We start from the raw sequence: 21198 nt of genomic DNA, 5'->3' as shown, positions 1-21198 counted from the left end.
ACACGGCAGTGCCCCAGGGCACTGGGGTCTGCATCAAAAGGAGGGGAGTCAGTGAAGCATGTGTGTTACCAACTCCATTTATTACCCACAGGCCAGGGAGGGTGGCTCTATGGCCTACACTCCGAAGCCCTGTTCAATGTGACGGGACCAGTTCCTGCCTGGTCATTACAGCAGCTCTCGGCCTGTCTCTGTCTCTCTGCCTGTCTGTCTCTCTGCCTGCTTCTGTCTCTCTGCCTGTCTCTGTCTCTCTGCCTGTCTCTGTCTCTCTGCCTGTCTGTCTCTCTGCCTGCTTCTGTCTCTCTGCCTGTCTCTGTCTCTCTGCCTGTCTCTCTCCCTGCTTCTGTCTGCCTGTTTCTGTCTCTCTGCCTGTCTGTCTCTCTCCCTGCTTCTGTCTCTCTGCCTGTCTCTGTCTCTCTGCCTGTCTGTCTCTCTGCCTGTCTCTATCTCTCTGCCTGTCTCTGTCTCTCTGCCTGCCTCTGCCTGTCTCTGTCTCTCTGCCTGTCTGTCTCTGCCTGTCTCTGTCTCTCTGCCTGTCTGTCTCTGCCTGTCTCTGTCTCTCTGCCTGTCTCTGCCTGTCTCTATCTCTCTGCCTGTCTCTCTGCCTGCCTCTGTCTCTCTGCCTGCCTCTGCCTGTCTCTGTCTCTCTGCCTGTCTGTCTCTCTGCCTGCTTCTGTCTCTCTGCCTGTCTGTCTCTCTGCCTGCTTCTGTCTCTCTGCCTGTCTGTCTCTCTGCCTGCTTCTGTCTCTCTGCCTGTTTCTGTCTCTCTGCCTGTCTGTCTCTCTCCCTGCTTCTGTCTCTCTGCCTGTCTCTGTCTCTCTGCCTGTCTGTCTCTCTGCCTGTCTCCATCTCTCTGCCTGTCTCTGTCTCTCTGCCTGCCTGTCTCTGCCTGTCTCTGTCTCTCTGCCTGTCTCTGTCTCTCTGCCTGCCTCTGCCTGTCTCTGTCTCTCTGCCTGTCTGTCTCTGCCTGTCTCTGTCTCTCTGCCTGTCTGTCTCTGCCTGTCTCTGTCTCTCTGCCTGTCTGTCTCTCTGCCTGCCTCTGCCTGTCTCTCTCTCACACATACACACGCTTAAAACTGTATTCTAGCCCAGCCGGTGTGGCTCAGTGGATGGAGTGTCGTCCCATGGACTGAGAGGTCCTGGTTCCATTCCCGGTCAGGGCACATGCCCGGGTTGCAGGTTCGACCCCCAGTAAGAGGAATGCAGAAGGCAGCCGATCAATGTTTCTCTCCCTTCCTCTCTCTCTCAAAAAAATTAATAAAAACATATTTTTTAAAAAATGTATTCTAACTCCTATAAAAATGTATACCGTTTGTCAGGCTTTTAATATAAACTAACTCCATTTTTATTTTTTAGTATGAAACTTAAAATGTCCAGTTTTCTCTTTAAAGTTCAACACATTTTGAAATAACCTCAGACCAGAGTTCTAGACTGTTATCCGTTTTCTACGGCTGTGTGTTCAATTCATCCATACTTAATGTGACCGTGGTTTTTAAGCAACTTGTCTTTACTGGGTCTTTCAGGTAGATTTTTCAAGAAATTAACTCCCTGTTTTCATGTTAACTCACTGGTTTGCTTACTATTAAATGATATCGATACAATATTACAAATTGAGCGCACAGGTTCTGGGAGAAGCAGAGTGGACGGGACCGTGCAGACAGCCTGTCAGCTCCGTGAGCAGGAGTCAGCATGTTCCACACATGGAAATACAGACGTTTCATTAACTGGAAATACCGGGCAGAACTATTGAACTGCCAACTTATACGCAGTGAAAAATCACAACTGCAGATCCCAGTTTGGCCAGCAGGTGGCAGGTGCGGCTCATCAGCTGGTTTTGACAAAAGAGTTGGCAGGAAGCTGAGCCTTGGCCAACGTTAGCCGCCTAAGAAAGGGCGAGCGACCTCTTTGGCCTTTCTTATGTTATGTGAAAGCCCTCTGGCCTTTCTGTTCCTTTGACAGCCTGGAGCCCGGACTAGAAGACATTGGTGTTCCCACGTACCTGGTTTCTCCTCTGGGTGGGGGGTGGGGCCCATGCCCACCTTCCTGTGTGGTGAGGAATCAGTCACCTCGTATTCTCTTTCTCCTTGAAACAGGAGAAATCTGGGTCCCCGGGCAGCCTGCTGTGAGGGCAGCGGCTGCGAGGGAGCAGGTCCTGCGGGCCACCAGGTCCTGTGGGGCACCAGGTCCCGCACTCTCCAGCAAGCCCGGCGGCTGGCACCAGCACCGCCTGGAGCCAAGGCCCTGCCTTCAGCGCACTGGGGCAGTTCAGGCTGCCCGGCTAGATGGGCGCTGGGCCTCAGTGACTGCTCCAGAGACAGTGGTCAGAAATGGGGGCACTTTGGGGACCCCACCCCCACAGAACCATTGCAGTTACTGCTCCAGGAAGTGAGAGGTGCGATGTGGGGACACGGCAGCGGGAAGGCAGCAAGGCTGGCACTGCCCATGGCCCGGAGGCCAGTCCTCTCCTGGACGCGGCTGCTTTGGTGCCCCGTGGCCAGGAGCTCTGGGCTGTGTGTGTGTGTGGGGGGGGCAGCGAAGGCTTTCTTGAGGGACTTGCCCTAGTTGGAGCTTTGAAAGGAGCGGGAACTGGAGGAGGAGGGGAGATGGGCACTGGAGAAGGATTCGCACTAGGCGGAGGGAGCCTGCCAGGGAGATGGGCACAGCCCGCGGCAGGGACACCTGAGGACAGAGGAGGTCGCAGCACCCTCTCCAGACCCCCGGCTCGCCCTGCACGGTCTGGGGCGCAGAGGCGGGGCAGCCCCGTGTGGGGGCCAGGCCCCAGGAGCGGTGCAGTGGCAGGACACCCCAGCTGCGCAGGCTCAGGCCGCTCCGGGTGGGGGAGGAAGCCGTCCTGCCTTGAGCCGGGATGACAGCTGAAAGCACATGGGTTCGCGTGATCCAGCTTCGGTGACACAATTCTGGGTGCTCCTCAGGGAGCGTCACAGCCCGCTCCGGCGCTCCACCCACGGGACCCCTTGGGGACTCCCAACCCTGATAAGGGCAGCAGGTAATGCCCACCCTGCATGACCATAAAGGAGTCGAGCATCACACTTTCAGAGCAGATTTAATAAAGAATGCACAGTGTTCCCAGTGGGCTACTTGGATCCCAGGTGCCATCTGCTTTGGGGGCCAAGGGCCTGTCCCTTCTGACACCTGCCAAGCCCCTCAGTCACAGCAGCAGTATCCAGAGCCCCTGAGGGGCCCCGGCTTCCGGCAGCCCCCGGCCAGGTGTCAGGGCCCCTTATCCGCCGGCTCCGGAGCACCTGGCACCGCGGAGGCCGGGCCCACACTGCAGGGCTGCTGGCTCTCCCAGCCCAGCCACCCTGGCTGCTGCGGGGGTGGAGCAGCACGCAGACCTGCACTCTACTTCGGGGTGCTCGCGCCTCTCGCCCCAGCAGCCAGGCTCCCCAGGGTGGAGAAGAACTCCTCCATCTCCCTCTGCAGCAGCTGGTTCCTCTTCTCGGCGTCCTCCCGCGCCCGCTCCGAGTTCCTCAGCTTGATCTGCAGCATCCTGTGCTTCTGCTTCTCCTGGCCCAGCTCCTCCTCCAGCCGCGACACGCGCTTCCGCAGGTCGGCAGTGCCATCTTCCAGTCTTCGAGATGGAGAAGAGAGACACTGTTTCAGACTCCACCGTGCTGGGTTTGCCAAGAGAGCACCAGGTTGGCACCGCCTGCTGCACCCCTGCTGGACACGCGCTGCTCGGGCCCCCTCTGCTCCCCCCGACCCGGTGCCCCACCCCGGACACGCCACTGTGGAAACTCCGGCCTCTGGTGCTCCAGGCTCGGGTCCCCCCCACCCCGAGTCCTCACTACAGCATAAAGGCCACCCCCACTCTGGGCCAACCCCTGTCCCGCTGGCAGAGGGCAGGCCGGCCAGTCCCCTCCAGCTGCCCCCACCCCGCAGCCAGACACAGCAACTTGCAGGAGACCCCATCAGCTGTCACTTCCACTCCTACTGGTCCTTCATGTCCCAGCACTGAGACGCTTCTCCATCCCCCAGCAGGTCACCTGGTTGCCCCTTCACACTACTCGAGTGACACTGCCCGCTCTGGCACAGGTGTCCGCTCCCGCACAGGTGGGCCCTGCGCTGTGCACAGGTCCCCGCTCCGGCACAGGTGGGCCCTGCGCTGTGCACAGGTCCCCGCTCCCGCACAGGTGGGCCCTGCGCTGTGCACAGGTCCCCGCTCCGGCACAGGTGGGCCCTGCGCTGCACAGAGGTGGGCCTGGCCGTCTTGTCAGCCGCCAACCAGCTCCTGTTAGGCCTGAGGTGTGCACGGAGCCAGACACTGGACACTGGCCTGGCCCTTTATGAGACACACGCCTTTGGGCAGGACACAAGTCCCCTGAGCCCTGGTGTCCTCTTGCGAGAAATACAGGGACAGCCTCTTTCACGCTCTGTAGCTACGATGGACAGGCCACGTGTACACCTGTTCCATGGCTTGTGAGGAGCAGATGTTAACTCCCCGCCCCAGAGGACGAGGCCACGCCTCCATCTCAATCAGCGAACTCAGCACAGAGAAGGGAGAAAGCCTCCCTCCGCCCAGCCGGGAGCAAGGACATGCTGCTGGAGAGAAGGGCCCCAGGAGGCAGCAGCCCACCTCCCCCACCGCTTCTGCTCCAGCCCAGACCCGAGCTGGCCAATCCTTCCCTGCCCGCTGGTGCCCTAGGGCTCAGGGCCAGGCCTCCCCTCTTCCTCTCCACGACACCCCTCGGGGGACCTGTTCCAGTTCCAGACTCAGTGACCCTCAACCTGTCTATCTCTCAACTCCACTTAAACTGAATAAGTATCTCCAACTTCACAGGTCCACAGGGGGGCCCAACCTCCTTCCATCTCCTCCTGCAGCTCCGGCCGCCCCCCACCCCCCCTTAACCACCTCCTTCCATCGCCCCCTGCAGCCCAGCCCCCCGGTGAGCACCTCCTTCCATCGCCCCTGCAGCCCAGCCCCCCGGTGAGCACCTTCTTCCATCACCCCCTGCAGCCCAGCCCCCCGTGAGCACCTCCTTTCATCGCCCCCTGCAGCCTAGCACCCCCCCCCCGTGAGCACCTCCTTCCATCCCTCCTGCAGCCCCTCCCCCCCAGTGAGCACCTCCTTCCATCGCCCCCTGCAGCCCCAGCCCCCCATGAGCACCTCCTTCCATCCCTCCTGCAGACTCCCCCTCCCCCCCTTCCATCCCTCCTGCAGCCCAGCCCCCCGGTGAGCACCTCCTTCCAGTCACTCAGCCAAACAAACACCACAGCTGATCATTAGCAAAACCTTCCAGATCTGTTCAGAATCTGGCTCTTCTCCCACCTCGCTGCTGCGGTTCGGCTCAGGGCGCCCATTCTGGCCTGGAGCCCCGTGGCCTGGCCACTGGCCTCGCTCAGGACAGCAGCCAGGTGGGCCCGAGAGAGCAAAGTGCTCAAGGCCTCCAGTCCATCAGAACCTACCTGGGAGTAAAATCCAGGGCACGCTGACCACAAGGGCCCGCCCTCTGCCCCCACCCAGCCCCATTCTCACTCCCGGACCTGCCCACTCAGCTCCTGCCCTGCCCACTGTCGCCCTCTGGCGTCTGCACCTGGCCTTGCTCTGGCCCTTCCTCTGCCTGCAGTACTGACTGGAGGGTCCTCTCCCACCCTCTCCCCACGCTCCCCTCCCCTCCACCCTGTTTTATTCTCCTCCTCTGCCTAACCTTCTAAGAATCCACGATTTGAAATCCATCCTGTGTATGGTCTGTCTGGGCCCCCACAACTACAAGGTAAGAATGAGGACAGAGTCCAGCCGGTGTGGCTCAGTGGTTAAGCATCGACCCTGCACCAAGAGGTCACCGTTTCAATTAACGGACAGGGCACATGCCCAAGTTGTGGGCCCGGTCCCCAGTGGGGGCGTGCAGGAGGCGGCCAATCGATGTTCTCTCTCATCGATGTTTCTATCTCCCTCTCCCCCTCCCTTCCTCTCTCTCTCTAAAATCAATTTTAAAAAAAATTGTTTTTAAAAGAATGAGGACAGAGACTTGATGAGTGTTGGTCACAGCTGTGTCCCCAGCACCTAGCACTATCTGGTACAGACAGACATGCCCACCCAGACCAGACCGAGCACTGACTCCACAGGTCCCGCATGTGCAGACACGACAGGGGTGGCTGCTGCCCTTTGCCTCCGGGGTCTCATCTTACCTCCACCCACCAGCAGGAGTAAGGAGAGCAGCCTCTCCTCTGTGCTGCTCACACCCCCACCGGGTCACTTGACCCTCACAACAAATGTGTGAGGTCACCGGAGCCCAGAGAGCCTCCTGGGGCACTGCCGACACACGGTGGGGCAAGGACGTAACCCCAGAGGTGTGGCCCAGAGCCCACCACGAAGCAACCCGCGTCCCCAGGACACCAAGCCTCCGGAAGGAGAACCTGCGGGCTGCCTGCGGCGACCCTGCCCTGGACCCTGTGGCTTCCCTGCGTGGGCTCCCCTCCAGCGGGACACCTTCCTCCAGCCGTGGCACCTCCACGTTACCCTGCCTGGGAAGCCCACTTGCACTTGGGGGTTCCCACAGCCTGGAGTCCCGGCGTCTTCTTTCTCCTTCTTGCTCAACTTCGATCCCTTAAGTCCTGGCTCAGACATGACCTGCCCTGACCTCCCTGACCTTCCTCGTGGCAGAGGCCTGCTCCTGTCGTTTGTCTGCCAAGGACACGCCCCTGCACACACCCCACACGCGGGTGGTAGAATGTGCTTTCAGAACAGAGGGCCAGACGCTGCTGCAGCTCCGGGTGGAAATCGCGGGCTCAGAACTGGACGCACGGATCTCTTCCAGCCCCACTGTCCCCGATGGAGAGGGAGCCCAGAACCCGCTGACACCCTCGGCGAGTGGGTGAGGACCCCCCTCCTGGCTCAGACCGCTGGACCAGGCATCCGAGATGCTGCCGGAAGCACCGCGCGGCCTGGCCTCTGGGAGCTGACACACCCTCCTCCCCGTGGGGCAGGGAGGATCAGGTGGGGCTATGAGCAAGCTCACAGGGCTGGAACGTGACACAGGGGTCCTCCTGTGGCCAGGCAGGTGGGAGGCTTGGCTCAGCTCCGCCAGCTCCCTCCCGGGGGAAGCCGCATGCACCACAGGCCGACCACTGTCGGCCAGCCCCGCTGGCCTGGGGCCTGCAGGACACGTGGGGGCCTCCCCAGTGCCCAGGCACACCTCAGTAGCCTGCATCCTACCCGACGGCACACGCAAACCCCGATCTCAGCCCTCCGTCAAGGTGCTCTAGGCGGCTCAGGCCCAGATTCGGACTCCTTCCTGCAGCAGGTGTTCATGGGGCTGCTCCCAAGCTCCCCCAGACACAGGCAGCCCCCAACCTGTCCTCGGGCCACTCTCCCAGAAAGGTGACTTCTGAGCGGACCACTCTGAGGCCGGAGGCTGAGGGCAGGCCCAGCCGACAGCCTTTACCTTTTCACACTCAGCTCGTAGTCCGTCCTCTGTCGGCACAGCTCGGCCCGCAGCTCGGTGACCAGGCCCTGGAGGGCCCTGGAGCGGTGCGCGTGGTCCAGCCCCGGGCTGCCCGGGTCGCTGGGCTCGCTGCTGCTCAGGCAGACGCCCACCTCGTCCAGGCTGTGACCCAGGTCTGGGGACCGGCCGTCCTCGCTGCTGCTGGGGAAGGGGGAGGGCTCCAGGGCGCCCTCGGTGTGCAGGGAGCTGCAGGCAGAGCAGTCGCTGGCCCGGCAGGCGGTGCAGCTGCTGACGGAGCCGCCGGCGGAGGCCTCGCAGGAGGCCCCGGACCACGTGGTGCTGGGCTCGCTGGGGGTGCTGGGGGCCAGGCTGGGCGTGGGCACGTTGTCGTAGGTGGACAGTCTCTGCGCGGAGCCGGAGTCCTTGAGCCGGTCCCCCGAGGAGGCCCGGCGGTGGCCGCGCAGGGAGGACAGCCCGTTCATGAGCCAGTTCCCACCCGAGGACACTATGGGCACCTCCAGGGACGCGCTGCCCGCTTTCGGGCTCCCTGACCGGGACCCCGACTGCCGAAAGGAAGACTTCCAGCTGGGCAGCGTCTGCACCCTCTTCCCGGGGCCCGGGGCGCAGTTTCTGGAGAGCGCGGCCACGGCGGGCCCGTCCAGGGACGCGGTCCTGTGCGCGGGCAGCCCGGGGGCGCTGGGGCTGCTGGGCTCCGCCTGGCTGTGCCCCGGGCCCTCCTCCCAGCCCCAGGCCGCTGTGCACGGCGGGGCCCCCTGGGGGGCGGCCGGCCCCTCCGCCGTCCGCACACTGAAGAGCTGGCCGTGTTTGCGGATCAGGACCGTCATCAGGTGCTGGACGAGGGACGTGCCTGTGGAGAAGACGGACCAGAAAGGCCTGGTGTGGATGACGCCAGTCCAGGCCTCCAGACCGGCAGGGGGCGCTGCGGCTCGGACCCAGGCTGCAGCCCAGAACCAGGCTGCCCTCGAGAGGGAGCTGCCAGCTGCCACCCTCCAAAGCCAGGCAGAGACAGAGGGTGCTGCCCAAGAGCCCTTCCTTGGGTCGCCATGGGGCTGGAGCACAGAGGAGGGTCCCCAGCCCACTGCACCAGGTCATGTGGGAACACAGGCACAGTGCCCACAGAGGCTGTGAGGTGAGCACGCGGCTGGGACTGGAGACCAGAACCTGCTGTCAGAGCCTCGGGCTGCCCAGGTCACACCCCTGTGCTGCCAACGACGTGTGTGCCGACTACCCACGCTCTTGGGCACAGGCTCTGGGGCAGGGACTCGAGAGGTCTCACAGGCGCATGTGGGCACACACACCCAGTCACACACATGCTGGTACCTTCCATGATGGTCACTGGGTCTTCTATCTGTGGCCGCAGTATATTGGGTCCAAACACGGTGGCCAGGTTCTGCACGCTCATCTTGTTGAGGTCTGAGTGGGACTGGACTTCATCCAGAAACCTGCCGAGTAAGGCAGAGGCAGCTGGCAGAGAAGCAAATGCTGATGCCAGCCCTGCTGGGAGCTGCCTGGCGCCACACCCAGCCACACCCACATGTGCCCACGGTCGCCGGGCACAGCCGGCCAGCCCTGCCTGCTCGGAAGAGGGCAGAGCTGCCCCCAGGGTCAGGGTTGGGGGGCATCAGAAGCAAAGCCAGGGGGACATGGTCCCATCGTCAGCATGGAGGGAGGACACATGACTGTCCTACCTGCAGTGGGGGCAGATGTCTGGGAAGGCAGAGCCCCCAGGGTGGGACTGGGCTGAGGGCCGCCCTGGGCTGGGGTCATGGTCAGGAGAAAGGCCCCTGGCAGAGGGGACTTCGAGGCACCGAGAGGAGGCAGAGAGCACGGGGCATGTCCCTTTCTGCCTGAATGAGGCACCCAGGACTGTAACACAGCCCCCAGGGGCCGGTGGGCCGGCTGTGCCCAGGGCCGAGTTCATCAGCAGTCCCTGTGGGCGGGCTGGCGGACCCTCGGGAGCAGACCGGGGTGGGGGAATGACCCAGCCACTGCCCGCCACTTACTTGCAGATATATCTGAGCAGGTTGTAATTGGCCAGGGGCAGGCTGCTCACTTGCTTAGCCAACTCCAGAGTCCCCTTGGTATTGAAAGAGAAAAACAGCACTTCTGAGACCAGCGACTGGCCCTTCTCTCGCTGGGGGGAACACAGGGGAGTGGGCATAGAGGGGGGACGTGGGCAGGGGTGAGGGTGGCAGGTCCCAGAGGCCACACTTCCAGCCATCACTCGGCCCCAGGTGACCAGAGGGCACCACCAACTCCACCTCTGTCTGAGGAGTGAGGAGGGGCCAGGCCTCTGGCCTCCCGGGAGGCAGTTCTCTGGGGACCGGTGTGTGGGGTGTGCCTCTGCACAGCCACAGAGGAATGTCAGGGCCAGTGCTTATCGAGACACAAATATTTGCCAGATAAAGACCCTCATGGCCCCCACGGCCGCAGGGAGGGCAAACAGTCCCTCCCCAGCCAGGCACCTGGGGGGGGGGGGGCGGTGTCCTGCCTCAGATTCTTTTGGAAGGAGGCAGGATGCAGAGGAAAGGTCTGGTTGTTTCTGAACTCAGGCCACCTGGGTAGCTGGAAGCCGAGTGGAGGACCGGTGGTGAGTCCTGGGCACGACCAGAGAGCAGCCCCTGTGCCCCCAAGTCCGAGGCCTCACACAGGGAGGGCCCTACAAAGGGGACGCTCCAGGCTCCCCCAGCAGGATGCGCCTGCTCCCACCCCAACACACACAGGCTGCCACAAAAAGTGAAGGTCAGAGTTTCCTGTCCTGAGTCCCCACCCCCGCCAGGCCCACCTCCCAGGACCAGTCCTCAAGAACCACTAACCTCCCCCTCGTCCTTGGTGAGCAGCTGGGCGCAGCTGAGGAAGTCCTCGTACCTGGCGAAGGGGACCACAGGCTCAGGCAGCTCCCGCAGGTAGAGCTTCAGCAGGGAGGCCACCGTGTGCACATCTGTGGTGCTGCCAGCAGGGGGACACGGGAGAAGCATGGGTGCCGGGAACTGCAGGGGCGACCACACTTCCCCACCGGGGCAGCCTGTGCCCTCACGTCCTTGCACAGGTGTGTGCGTGTGTGTGCATGGGTGTGCACGGGTGTGCGGGTGTGCACAGGTGTCTGTGTGCACGCGTGTGTGTGCACAAAAAAGAGGGGTGCAGATCCCTGCCCCTCGTCAAGGAAAGGCCCAGGCTGCTTCCAGGGGTCGTGCACGGGGGGGGGGGGGCCCGGAGGGGTGGAGCTGGAGCCCCTGCTCAGAGACAACCCACAGCCCAGGCCCTGCTCAGAATGCGTCCTCAGGACCCTCCCTTCAAAACCCACAGGGCCCTGCGGGTACAGCTGCTCCCTGCCGGGCTTCCCTGCATGGGAGGAACCATACACCACCCCACCCACTCACAGAGGAGCAGCCCTGTGACAGCTGGTCAGGGAACCAATGGGTGTGAAGGGTCCCCTTCTGGGCCTGGTGGCTGCCCCGTGACAGTGACATGGGAGCCAGGGTGCTCCCGGGAGGGTAGGGGGTGGGGAGCCAGGGACACAGCAGTCCTTGCCCAAGCCTGAGCGCACATCCCCTTGGATGAAGGGGAGGGCCGTGTCAAAGTGGAGGCTGGGGCACTGGCCCCCAGGGCCGGGCAGGTCAGAGGTCAGACCCTTGCCCCTGGCTTCTGGGTTCCAAGCACACAATGGACACCTGGGCTTCTGTGCTCCTCACCCTATTCCCAGCACCCCAGCACCCCACATGTCTGCTCCCGTCCTCAGTTCCCTTCTTCCCGCTCAGAACTGCCTGGGGGCGTGGGCTCCGCGGAGGGCAGCGGCCCTGCGTCTGGTCCTGGTCCTGGTCCTGGCACTGCCCCTAAGCGAGTCTGCCAGGCAGGGCCTGGGCTTGGTGACCGCAGCCCTGCTGGTGCTGGTGTTCACTTGTTAGCCGTCTGAGCGGCTCCTGGGGGCCACAGCCATGGCTGCAGGGTGCCCTCGGAGTGAAGTGAGAAAGGGCTACTGAGAATCGCTGGGGCAGGCAGGCTCCGGTGCAAAGGAGACTCCTCCAGGCCTGGCAGCACGGTGCACCGGCCTGGGAGGGCTGCCCACACCCGGCAGCACGGTGGATTGTCCTGGGAGGGCTGCCCCACACCCACCCGGCAGCACGGTGGATTGTCCTGGGAGGGCTGCCCCACACCCGGCAGCACGGTGGATTGACCTGGGAGGGCTGCCCCACACCCGGCAGCACGGTGGATTGACCTGGGAGGGCTGCCCCACACCCGGCAGCATGGTGGATTGTCCTGGGAGGGCTGCCCCACACCCGGCAGCACGGTGGATTGTCCTGGGAGGGCTGCCCCACACCCGGCAGCACGGTGCACCGGCCTGGGAGGGCTGCCCCACACCTGGCAGCACGGTGGATTGTCCTGGGAGGGCTGCCCACACCCGGCAGCACGGTGGATTGTCCTGGGAGGGCTGCCCCACACCCGGCAGCACGGTGGGTTGTCCCGGGAGGGCTGCCCCACACCCGGCAGCACGGTGGATTGTCCTGGGAGGGCTGCCCCAGGCCCAGGGTCCACAGGCGGGGAGGGCTGGGCAGGAGCAGCCCAGGTGAAGGCTTCCAGGTGCTGGGCTGTGTGAGTTCACCGTCATGCAGAGAGTGAGTGTGGGTTGTGCCCAGCAGGCGGTGAGGGGAGTCGCCCTGGACCCCTCTGTCAGGGAATGATGGGAGGCAGGAGCTTGGGACCTGTGGCAGGAGGTGGGCTTGCAGGGCCAGAGGACACCATGGAGACGTGAGAAGTGGGAAGGAATGGAGTGAGACACCGCAGGGAGCAATTTCTAGCCGAAAAGCACCCAGACCCAGTGTCATGGTGAATTTCCAGGAACAACAGAGGGCATTATTAGAGATAATCTCCAGCCACAACCCTGGACCACCCGGGCCCAGGATGGAAGAGGCCTGGCTGGCAGAGGTTCAGAGTGGACCACAAGGTCAGAGTATCAGGATGCAGCTTCCCGAGGCTCCAGGGGAAGGGACCCCTGTGCCTCGTGGGCAGACCTCTGGGGAACGGTGGTCAGTCTCAGGCCCCACATCTGAAGAAAGAAACTGCCAGACCCCTGGCTGCGGTGAAGGGGCCGGGGGGAAGCTGGAGGGACTGGGGTGCTCTGCCCCAGGGGACCTGGGGAGGCCAGGGCGGCTGGGAACCTCTCCTGGGGCAGGCTTGGCAGAGGAAGAACTTTCTGTGTAAACTGTCCCGAGTGGGCACGGTCCTGTCAGAGATGGGAGCCCTCCAAAGAGCCCATCTCCCCCGGTGCGGCCACTGGGCTCTTAGCGAGGTTGACCCCACCCAGGGGGTGAAGCCCAGGACCTGGTAAGTCGGCGATGGGTTAGGACGGGCACCCAGCACAGGTGGAGCGGACTCCCCATCCCGAAGGCGGAGGGGACTGGGCCGTGGCTGCTCCGCCTCAGCACTGAGGGGCTGGGGCAGGTCACCCGGAGGAGCAGGGCCCGAGGTCCTGGATGGAGCAGCAGAGGCCCTCTTTCCTCCTGCCTGGGCCAGGTGGGGGGACACCCGCAGAGGAAAGAGCCCACGCGTGGCCTGTGGCAGGACCTGCCTGGAGACCACGGCTGCCAGGGAGCCTGGGGCCTGTGCTGTGCCCACGGCGAGAACTGGCTCAGCACACACGCACAATGTGAGGACCCGTCCTGCCCACCATCCTGCTGCCAGGCCTCCCGGGCACCACCCTGCCCTGCCCTGGGAGCTGGTGCCCTGGGAGGAGCCCCGCAGAGGGATAACAGCAGATGGCCCCATCTTCACCCCCCAGAGCTCACCTGTCGAACAGTGGCTTCTCCCCACAGTCAAAGGAGTCCTGCAGGTCCCTCACCAGGGTGGCCTGGCCCGGCATGCGGAAGAGGCCCTCCTCGGTGAGCCCACGCTCGCGGATGAAGTCCACGCACTGCTCCACCAGCAGGGGGGCCAGGCGGGGGCCATACTTCCGCTCGTGGTGCACTATGTCCTCCAGGCGCTGCCCAAAGATCCCTGCGCACAGAGAGGACCCGGTCACACCCTCCGCTCTCCAGCTCCGTGTGAGCAGGCTCCTGGGGCACGGAGACGGGCCGCCAGGGCCCAAGGCGGCTGCTGCTGAGGGAGCAGGTTAGAGACTAAGGGGCACACCGGGCAGCTGGAGGCCGGGCCGCCTGGGACAGGGAGCAGGAGGGCACAGGGACAGGTGGCCTGTCCTGTGCAGCTCCTGCAAGTCTGAGGAGCTTTAAAGGGCCTTGAGAATGTGCATTATGCATTTTATTGACTAGTTTATTTATGCACCACTAACCTCCAAGGAGAAGTGGCTTACATTTAAAAATTCAAGACTATGTTCTCCAAAAGACCTGCTCTCGAATGTTCTGAGCAGCACAGCTCACAGTCGCTCCGCGGGGAGACCACCAGTGCCCGCCGCAATGCAGTGTGCGGAGCCGCAGGCCCACGCAGGCCCACGCAGGCCCACGCACCGCCCGCTCGTGGGGCGAGCGCAGCCGGACGCAGCGGGCGGAGCGCGCGCCACAGGGTATGGGTGAGAAAACGCAGTCCTGACTCAGCATCACCGATCATCGGGGAAACGCAAAGCAGAACCACGGGAGACACCACGAGGGCGGCGATTGTTGAAAAACACAGAAAGTCACGAGTGTTGGCTGCAGAGAAACGGAAACCCGTGTGCGCTGCTGGTGAGAATGGAAAAGGTGCTGACTCTGCAGATCCGTCTAAAACAGAGCAGTGCCACCTCTCGCATATGCCCAGGATCCCTGAAAGCAGACCTGAACGTATCTCTATACACCCAAGTTCACATTATGAATATACTTTATGCCACCAAGCTGTACGCTTAGAAATGGGGACGATGCACCTCACACCTGTCAGAATGGCCGCCATCAACAAATCATCAAACCAGTGCTGGCGGGGTGTGGAGAAAAGGGGACTCTAGTGCACTGCTGGTGGGAATGCAGACTGGTGCAGCCACCATGGAAAACTATATGGTGTCTCCTCAAAAAATTAAAAATGGAACTGCCATTTGACCCAGTGATCCCACTTCTAGGAATATACCCTAAGAAGCCTGAAACACCAATCAGAAAGAATATATGTACCCCCAGGTTCATAGCAGCACTATTTACAATAGCTAAGATCTGGAAACAGCCCAAATGTCCATCAGTAGACAAATAGATAAAAAAGCTGTGGTACATATACACAGTGGGGTACTATGCAGCTGTAAGAAAGGTCTCTTATCCTTTGAGATGACATGGAGGGATCTGGAAAGTATTAGGTTGAGCAAAATAAGCCAAACAGAGAAAAACAAGTATCATATGATCTCACTTATTTGTGGAACATAATAAGCTGTCAACCAAAAGAGATCCAGAATCATGGAAGCAGGGGACAGACTGACAAACCTCAGAGGGATGGGGGTGGGAGGGGTGGGAAGAGATAAACCAAAGGACTTATATGCACAACCAATTGACATAGACATTAGGTTGGAGAAAGCAGAAGCAGGGTAGGAGCAGGAAGGAGGGGGTCAATGGGGAAGAAAGTATCTGTAATACTTTCAACAGTAATAAAGAAAGACATGTACAAAGCAAAACTATAAGGTTGAGAGGAAATAGTAAGTATTCAGTATGTTTCCACTTGAACAGGTACAGAGCCATGCAAACTACATGGTATGTTGCTTAATGATACAAACACAATTAACTATAAATAAAAGGAGAAAGAGAGCCATGGCCAGTTTTGCTCAGCAGTTAGAACGTCGGCCTGCGGTCCGGAGAGACCCGAGTTCGGTTCCCGCTAAGGGCATGTACCTCGGTTGCAGTTTGTCCCTGGCCCTGGTTGGGTTGTGCGAATGGTGACCACTCGATGTGTACCTTTCACGTCGATGTTTTTCTCTCTCTCTCTCTCCCTTCCACTCTATCTGAACAAAATATAGAAAAATGTCCTCGAGTGAGGATTAAACAAAAAAAAAAAAAAAGAGAGAGAAAGAGAAAGATGAAATTCAGAGTTGGATTTCCTCTTAGGGGACATAGAAGACCTAAATGTTTGTGTTCTTAAATGAGGATGTGTCTACACAGAAGCTTGCAATATCATTATACTTCATACATCTTTTCATACTTTATACCATTTTTATCAGGATCCTTTTGCACCTACATATGGCTCCTAAAAGATTTAAAATGTAGAAATGGAAGGCATCAGTCTCATCGGAGTATTGTGACTATCAAACATGGAAGTATTTGAAAGAGCATTACATAAATGTAAGCTATTTTCATCCACTACACTGTGCACTTCTTGAAGACAGAATTGTTTTTATTCATCTCTGTATTCACACTCGTGTCTGAAATATAGTATGTAGTTAATAAACATTTTTTGAATGAAAAAAATGGTTAAGATGAAAAAAATGTTTAATCCTCACCCAAGGATATGTTTGTTGATTTTTAGAGAGAGGAAGGAAAAGAGAAAGAGACATCGATGTGAGAGAGAAACACTGATCTTTTGTCTCCTGTACGGGCCCCGACCAGGGATGTGCCCTGACCAGAAATTGAATCCACATCCTATTGGTTCATGGGACAATGCTCCAACCAACCAAGCCACCCAGCCAGGGCTAAGATGGTGAATTTTGCATTAGCTCTATTTTACCAAAACCTTTTAAAATTTATGACAAAAAACAACATATTTTTAAAATGCAAAAGCCAGACCCAGAGCACACGCTGCACTACTGCGTGTATGTAAAGTGGAAACCGCAGTAGGCCCGCTGCTTCCGCGGGCCAGTGACTGGGGGGCTGGGGGCCTCTGGGTACCGCGATGCTCCGCTTCTAGACCTAAGCTCTGCTTACTCAGCTGTGTTCACTGTGAGGAGAATCATTAGCCTGTGCAATTGTGACCTGTATACCTTTCTGTATGCTGCATTTCAATAACATTTGCAAAAAAAATCAGGAAGCAAAATATTCAGACATTGAATACAGGACAAGAAACCACATGAGGGACAGAGGGATAGAGCAAAGGAGGAAGAAGGTAGAGAAACTGTGACTGAGCAAACCTGTAAGAACTAAACAGACAACTGGGCTAAGTGGTTCCGGCAGCCCAGGCAGAGCGGGAGGAGCTGCACCCACAAAGCCCCCCTCTCAGGAGTAGCAGGAGAAACAGCCTTCTCCAGCCCAGCTCCTCAAGGGCTCCGGGCCGCCCGGCAGGTCCTCATCCATGGTGCACAGACCGTCCCTGTGGGGCCGTTGCGCGGTGTTCCGCGGCCGCAGCTCACTCAGTTCAGGCCGTTCTGGGGTCCCCAAGGGGTGCAGCCAAGGCAGGTGGCTTCCCTGGATGGCAAGCCAGCAGCAAAGAGGTTCAACCCCTCCCCTGGCTCTAAGTGGCGGCAGGACTGCGGGAGTCCATGTGTCTCCCGCACGCAGTGGTTATTTGAAATAAGCTCCCTCCGTTTGTGGTCAGTGCCTGGCACAGAGCAGGGCTCCTAAACGTCCTCACCTGCGGTGCTCAGACAAAGCACACAGAACCTGGGGGACGGCGACTCACCCTTCTGGAAAACATGCTCGCGTGGGGTGCACCTAACAACGCCACCAAGCTTTAGGGGTGTGTGTGTGGACTTGTGTGCGCATATGTGCATTTGTGTGCGCATGATGTGTTTGCCTTGGGCGCTGTGTGCGTGCATGTGTGTGAGGAGAGCGCTAACATAGCTCACACGTGCACTGTGGCAAGGTGCTACACGAATCGGCACACTTCCTCCTCACAGAGCTTAATAACTCAGGGACATTACTATTATTATCATCACCGTCATCGTCATCGTCACTGTCCCGATATTTCATGAATAAACTGAGAGGCAGGGGGCTTTAAGGACATGCCAAGTTCACTCAGTAGGGTCAAGGTCACACCCAGGCAGTCTGGCTTCAGGTCCAGAGAATGTTCTAGGCCACAGTGGAGCTCCCAGGATGCTGTGTGATTCTACCCACTACAGCCTTGTTTCCTCGGTTCCCCCGCCCCCAGCAGGTCCCAACGGTGTGGTCACTGGGCAACAGGCAGAGGTGAGCACGGACTGCGTTGCTGACAAGAAAGGGAGGGCTGTCTGCCTCCTGGCACTTGGTGGGAGAGCCCACGCCCTGGCCCATGGGCATGGGGCCAGAGGGGCCACGCAGCAGCCTTGAGTGTAGGGGCTGATGCTCCAGACCGCGTGGTGGCCGCCTGGGGCAGCTCTGAGGAGTCCCTAGGCCCAGCATGACCAGTGTCCTGGGCACCCGGAGACACATTCCCTCTTCCTCACGCAGCTGGATCACGAGGCTCAACCACGGCTCCTGCGGGTCTGAAATGCCCTTCAGCCAGCGTGATGTTTGAAACGTTTTTAAACTGGTCATTTAAAACCAAGAGTCTATACAAAAATCTAGATTCCCAGGCTCTGAAATATCCCTGGATCGGGTGGCGCCAGCCGGAACCCCACACAACACTGGCGGACTCAGGGACACCTGTTCCTCCCGCACAGCCCCACACCGGCCCTCACCTCACTCGCGTGGCTTTGCTCGGCATTCACTCTTCTGCTCTGACCTGCGGGGCACAGATGTCCCCCAAGGGCCTTAAACAAACGGTCAGGGGACATCCAAGGGGAACTGCCCATGAGCAGACGGTCCCCCCGAGGAGAGGGCGCTAGCCTGGCATCGCACCCCCGTGCCTGCCTTCCACTCGGGCACAGGACCCTCTCCCCTCGGCTGTCCCGCCCCCGGAGTGCCCTCTGCGTCTGCTCCCCTGCTGCCTGGCCCACGCACAGTGTACAGGTCCCTCCACCTGGGAGCCTCTCCGCCTTCGGTCTGCGCCACTGTCTCACTAGCCTTGGGAATAGCTCAGGTGCCCCCCCTACGGAGCTGTCCCTTCAGCAGACCAGGGTTCTCCCGCCTGGCTGTCCATCACAGCTGGTGTGAAGGCCCTCCCTCTGCCTGGTTCCTCACCAGGGCCCCCACCCCAGTCAGCACCACTGGGCTCCCAGCGGGACGAACACAGTCCCGGCCCCACTGCGTGCTCAGCTCCAGCCCTCAGCTCACAGGGGCCTGGCGGCAGCAGGGGGAACCTGCACAACACAATCCAACACTTCTCTCGAAAGATCCGCAGACCTCGGGCATCCCCCCGCCTCTGCTTGGTGCCCATGTTCCTGCTCTGCTGTCACCTGTCCCCAAGACACGTGTCGTCTGTCTGTCCATCCTCCCTCCACACTTCCATTACTCTCACACTTGGACCTCAGCCCTGTTCTAGGGGTTGGAGTCTCAGAGCTGCCCAGAGGGCTGGCAACATGGACGTGCTACCAGGGCCCCCTCTGCTGGAAACCCTTCGCTGCCTCCCCGACCCCACCCCCCAGGAGACAGTTCAAACTCCGGGCAGGCCAGGCCTTGCCCCGCCCCCACCAGGTGCAGCCTGGCCGGCAGGCCCAGCTGCCTCGGAGCCAGCCCACGCCGGTGGGTCCCCGGGTCTCCGAAGGCCCCTCCCAACCTCAGCACAACCAACGTGTCCCCAGGAAGCCTCCGGGCACTGTCCCCGCCCCCTAGACAGGGTTGTGAGAGCCAGGAAAGGGAAGTCCCCAGGTGCGGGGCTGGGAGGGGGCTAGCACTTGAGCAGAGGCCCAAAGGCAGCCATGGGTGGGGCCTGACAGGACCTGGGGCTGGAGAGTGGGCGTGAGGGAGGGCGCTTGAAGAGGCTGGGAGAACAGCAGGCCCCTGCCCTGGCAAAGGCCGTGGACCATGATGAGCACCGACCCACATGTCACTCACGAGCTCCGGGAAATGAGGAGCCTCCCCTGGGGCCCTCCACATGCTGAGCCTGTCCAGATGGCTGGGCTAGGGGTGGGAGAGGGGACACTGGCAGCAGATGCCACAAAGACGAAGATTCCAAGCCCACAGCTGCATTGGTCTAGGTGCATATCCTGGCTGAGGAGCTGAGGAGCAGAGTGCCTCCTTTAACCGGGCCTCAGTATTTCCATCTATAAAATGGGAGCGAGCACACCTGTCTTTAGGGGCTGCCCCAAGGACCTGCCCCTGGACCACCAGCCCCTGGGACTGAGCCCATGTTGCTAGCACAGCCACGTGGCCTTGCAGGAGCCCTGTGCAGGCTGCCCACGCACGCTGCCCACGTGCCACCCCTGGAGGGGGGCCCTGGGGAGCTCCGTGGGAAAGGCCGTTCCAGCTCAGCCTTCCAGGCTTCCTTCCCAGCTGCCTCCCACTGGAGGCGCCTGCGCTCGGCTACAGGGCCGGCCTCCCTCCTCAGAGGCTTCCTGCCGCTCCCCTTGCCAGCGCCTCTTTGGCAGAGTCTGGTAGGCCGGGAACAGCTGCGCTGAATTCCCTCAGCCCTCTTGGCACATCTTGGAGGGGTAGTATCGCCAAGAACCAGTTCCAGTAGCTTGTCAGATCCTGGAAACCGAGCCAGCTCGCAGGTTCCTCGAGGTCCCAGCCCACGCTCTTCAGAGGCAGGGCTCTGCCATCAGAGGGAAACTGGCAGAGGCCGCCGACCCGCTGAACCCGCTGGCGGAGCTGGGCCAGGCCTCCGCCAGCTGCTCTGACGAGCGGGCCTCCCGCCCTCTCCCGGGTCCCACGCAGCAACAGGAGGCCTACAGACCAGTGGTCAGCTGCCTCAGCTCCCTGTCCTGAGTGACCTCAAGCCCACTGAACCTCCGTCACCGCCACTTTGTGGGGCTGTGAGCTGCGTGGGAGAGCCGACCACACCAGACACCCCGAAGCAGGTACTCGACAAACATGGCCTTCGGCGGACGCCCAGGGCAGGGCCCTAGGTTCTGCTTGGCCGGGGTCCCACCCAGGGCCCCAGCAGGAAGGGAGACAGCTGGGGTTTCTTCTTGGAGCTGATCCCTAAGCAGAGACCTCAGGCCTGTTCTAAAGATATCAGGTATTCACCTCTTCTACTGTGACCTGCGGGGCACAGATGTCCGCCAAGGGCACTGGGGTCAGGACCTTAAATGAACAGTCCCAGGACATTCAAGGGGAACTGCGCCAGCCAGAGGGTCCCCAAGAGGAGAGGGCGTCAGCCATGCCTGCCTTCCGCTCGCGCACAGGTCCCTTGACGGCTCCCTCTACTTGTGGAAGGTCCGTCACGCAAGAGACACCACGAGAAAATAATTCCAAAATTCTCTCCAGAGAGCCGGGCTTCGGTCATCTCTCCTTGCTCTCTCCTCTCGCAGGGCAGGCCCCGTGGCTGCAACCCCCTTCCAGCTCTCCCGCAGCTGTGCCCATGTGCCAAGTCCGCTCTAGGCGCCGCAGCCTCAGAGCGCCGGCGGCTCCAGGGCTGTGACAGCCACAGGCCACCTGTCCTTTCCTTCCGGCTGAAAGCCCCTTCCTGCCTCTTCCTGCCCATCCAGGCCTCGCCAACCAACAGGCTGAAGGCAGCGCAAGAGACAGAACGCGGAGAGAGACACATCTTGGGGTCCTGCCCGGAGCAAGCCCCGGGGTGGGGGACGCAGGTGATCGCGCTCGCCCTGCGCTGGGGGCGGGCTCCGTGTCGGGCGCGGCACTGCGGCCGGTCCGAGGCCCAGGGAGGAAACGCGGGCGAGCCCTGGGCTTGGGGTGCGGGCCCAGGGCGCGATCCCGCCTGGGCTTGGGGCCCTCGGAGTGGGGCGGGGAGGGGGTCCCTGCAAGGCCTCGCGCTCGGCCGGTCCCTCAGGTCCTCAGGCAGGAGCCCACGGGAAGGAGGCGCCCCCCGGGCACGGGCCGCCCCGCTCCCCAGCGCCCCGCTCGGCCCCGCGCGGGCACCCGGCACTCCTCCAGCGCCCCGCTGCGCCCCGCGACGCGCATGCGTAGCGCCC

The 21198-nt window shown here is 61.1% G+C and overlaps 1 protein-coding gene across 2 annotated transcripts in view; it reads right to left on the bottom strand.

Moving 5' to 3' along the window:
* Positions 1-3061: 3061 nt before the first annotated feature.
* The window catches only part of ARHGAP22 (Rho GTPase activating protein 22), a 156573-nt gene continuing 138436 nt past the window's right edge, over positions 3062-21198 (bottom strand). For both annotated transcript variants that reach the window (XM_036265319.1, XM_036265320.1), the window contains 6 exons: positions 13208-13415; positions 10241-10373; positions 9428-9501; positions 8745-8866; positions 7404-8271; positions 3062-3589 (listed from right to left, as the gene is read on the bottom strand). In XM_036265319.1, the coding sequence (XP_036121212.1) occupies positions 3361-3589; positions 7404-8271; positions 8745-8866; positions 9428-9501; positions 10241-10373; positions 13208-13415 (1634 nt within the window). In that variant the 3' untranslated portion in view covers positions 3062-3360. The remainder of the gene's footprint in view (positions 3590-7403; positions 8272-8744; positions 8867-9427; positions 9502-10240; positions 10374-13207; positions 13416-21198) is intronic.

The sequence above is a fragment of the Molossus molossus genome, unplaced genomic scaffold (assembly GCF_014108415.1).
Source record: "Molossus molossus isolate mMolMol1 unplaced genomic scaffold, mMolMol1.p scaffold_m16_p_17, whole genome shotgun sequence".
Taxonomy (NCBI): Eukaryota; Metazoa; Chordata; class Mammalia; order Chiroptera; family Molossidae; genus Molossus; species Molossus molossus.
The sequence above is the reverse complement of the archived record's forward strand: the minus strand, read 5'-3'. Positions and strand labels throughout refer to the sequence as shown.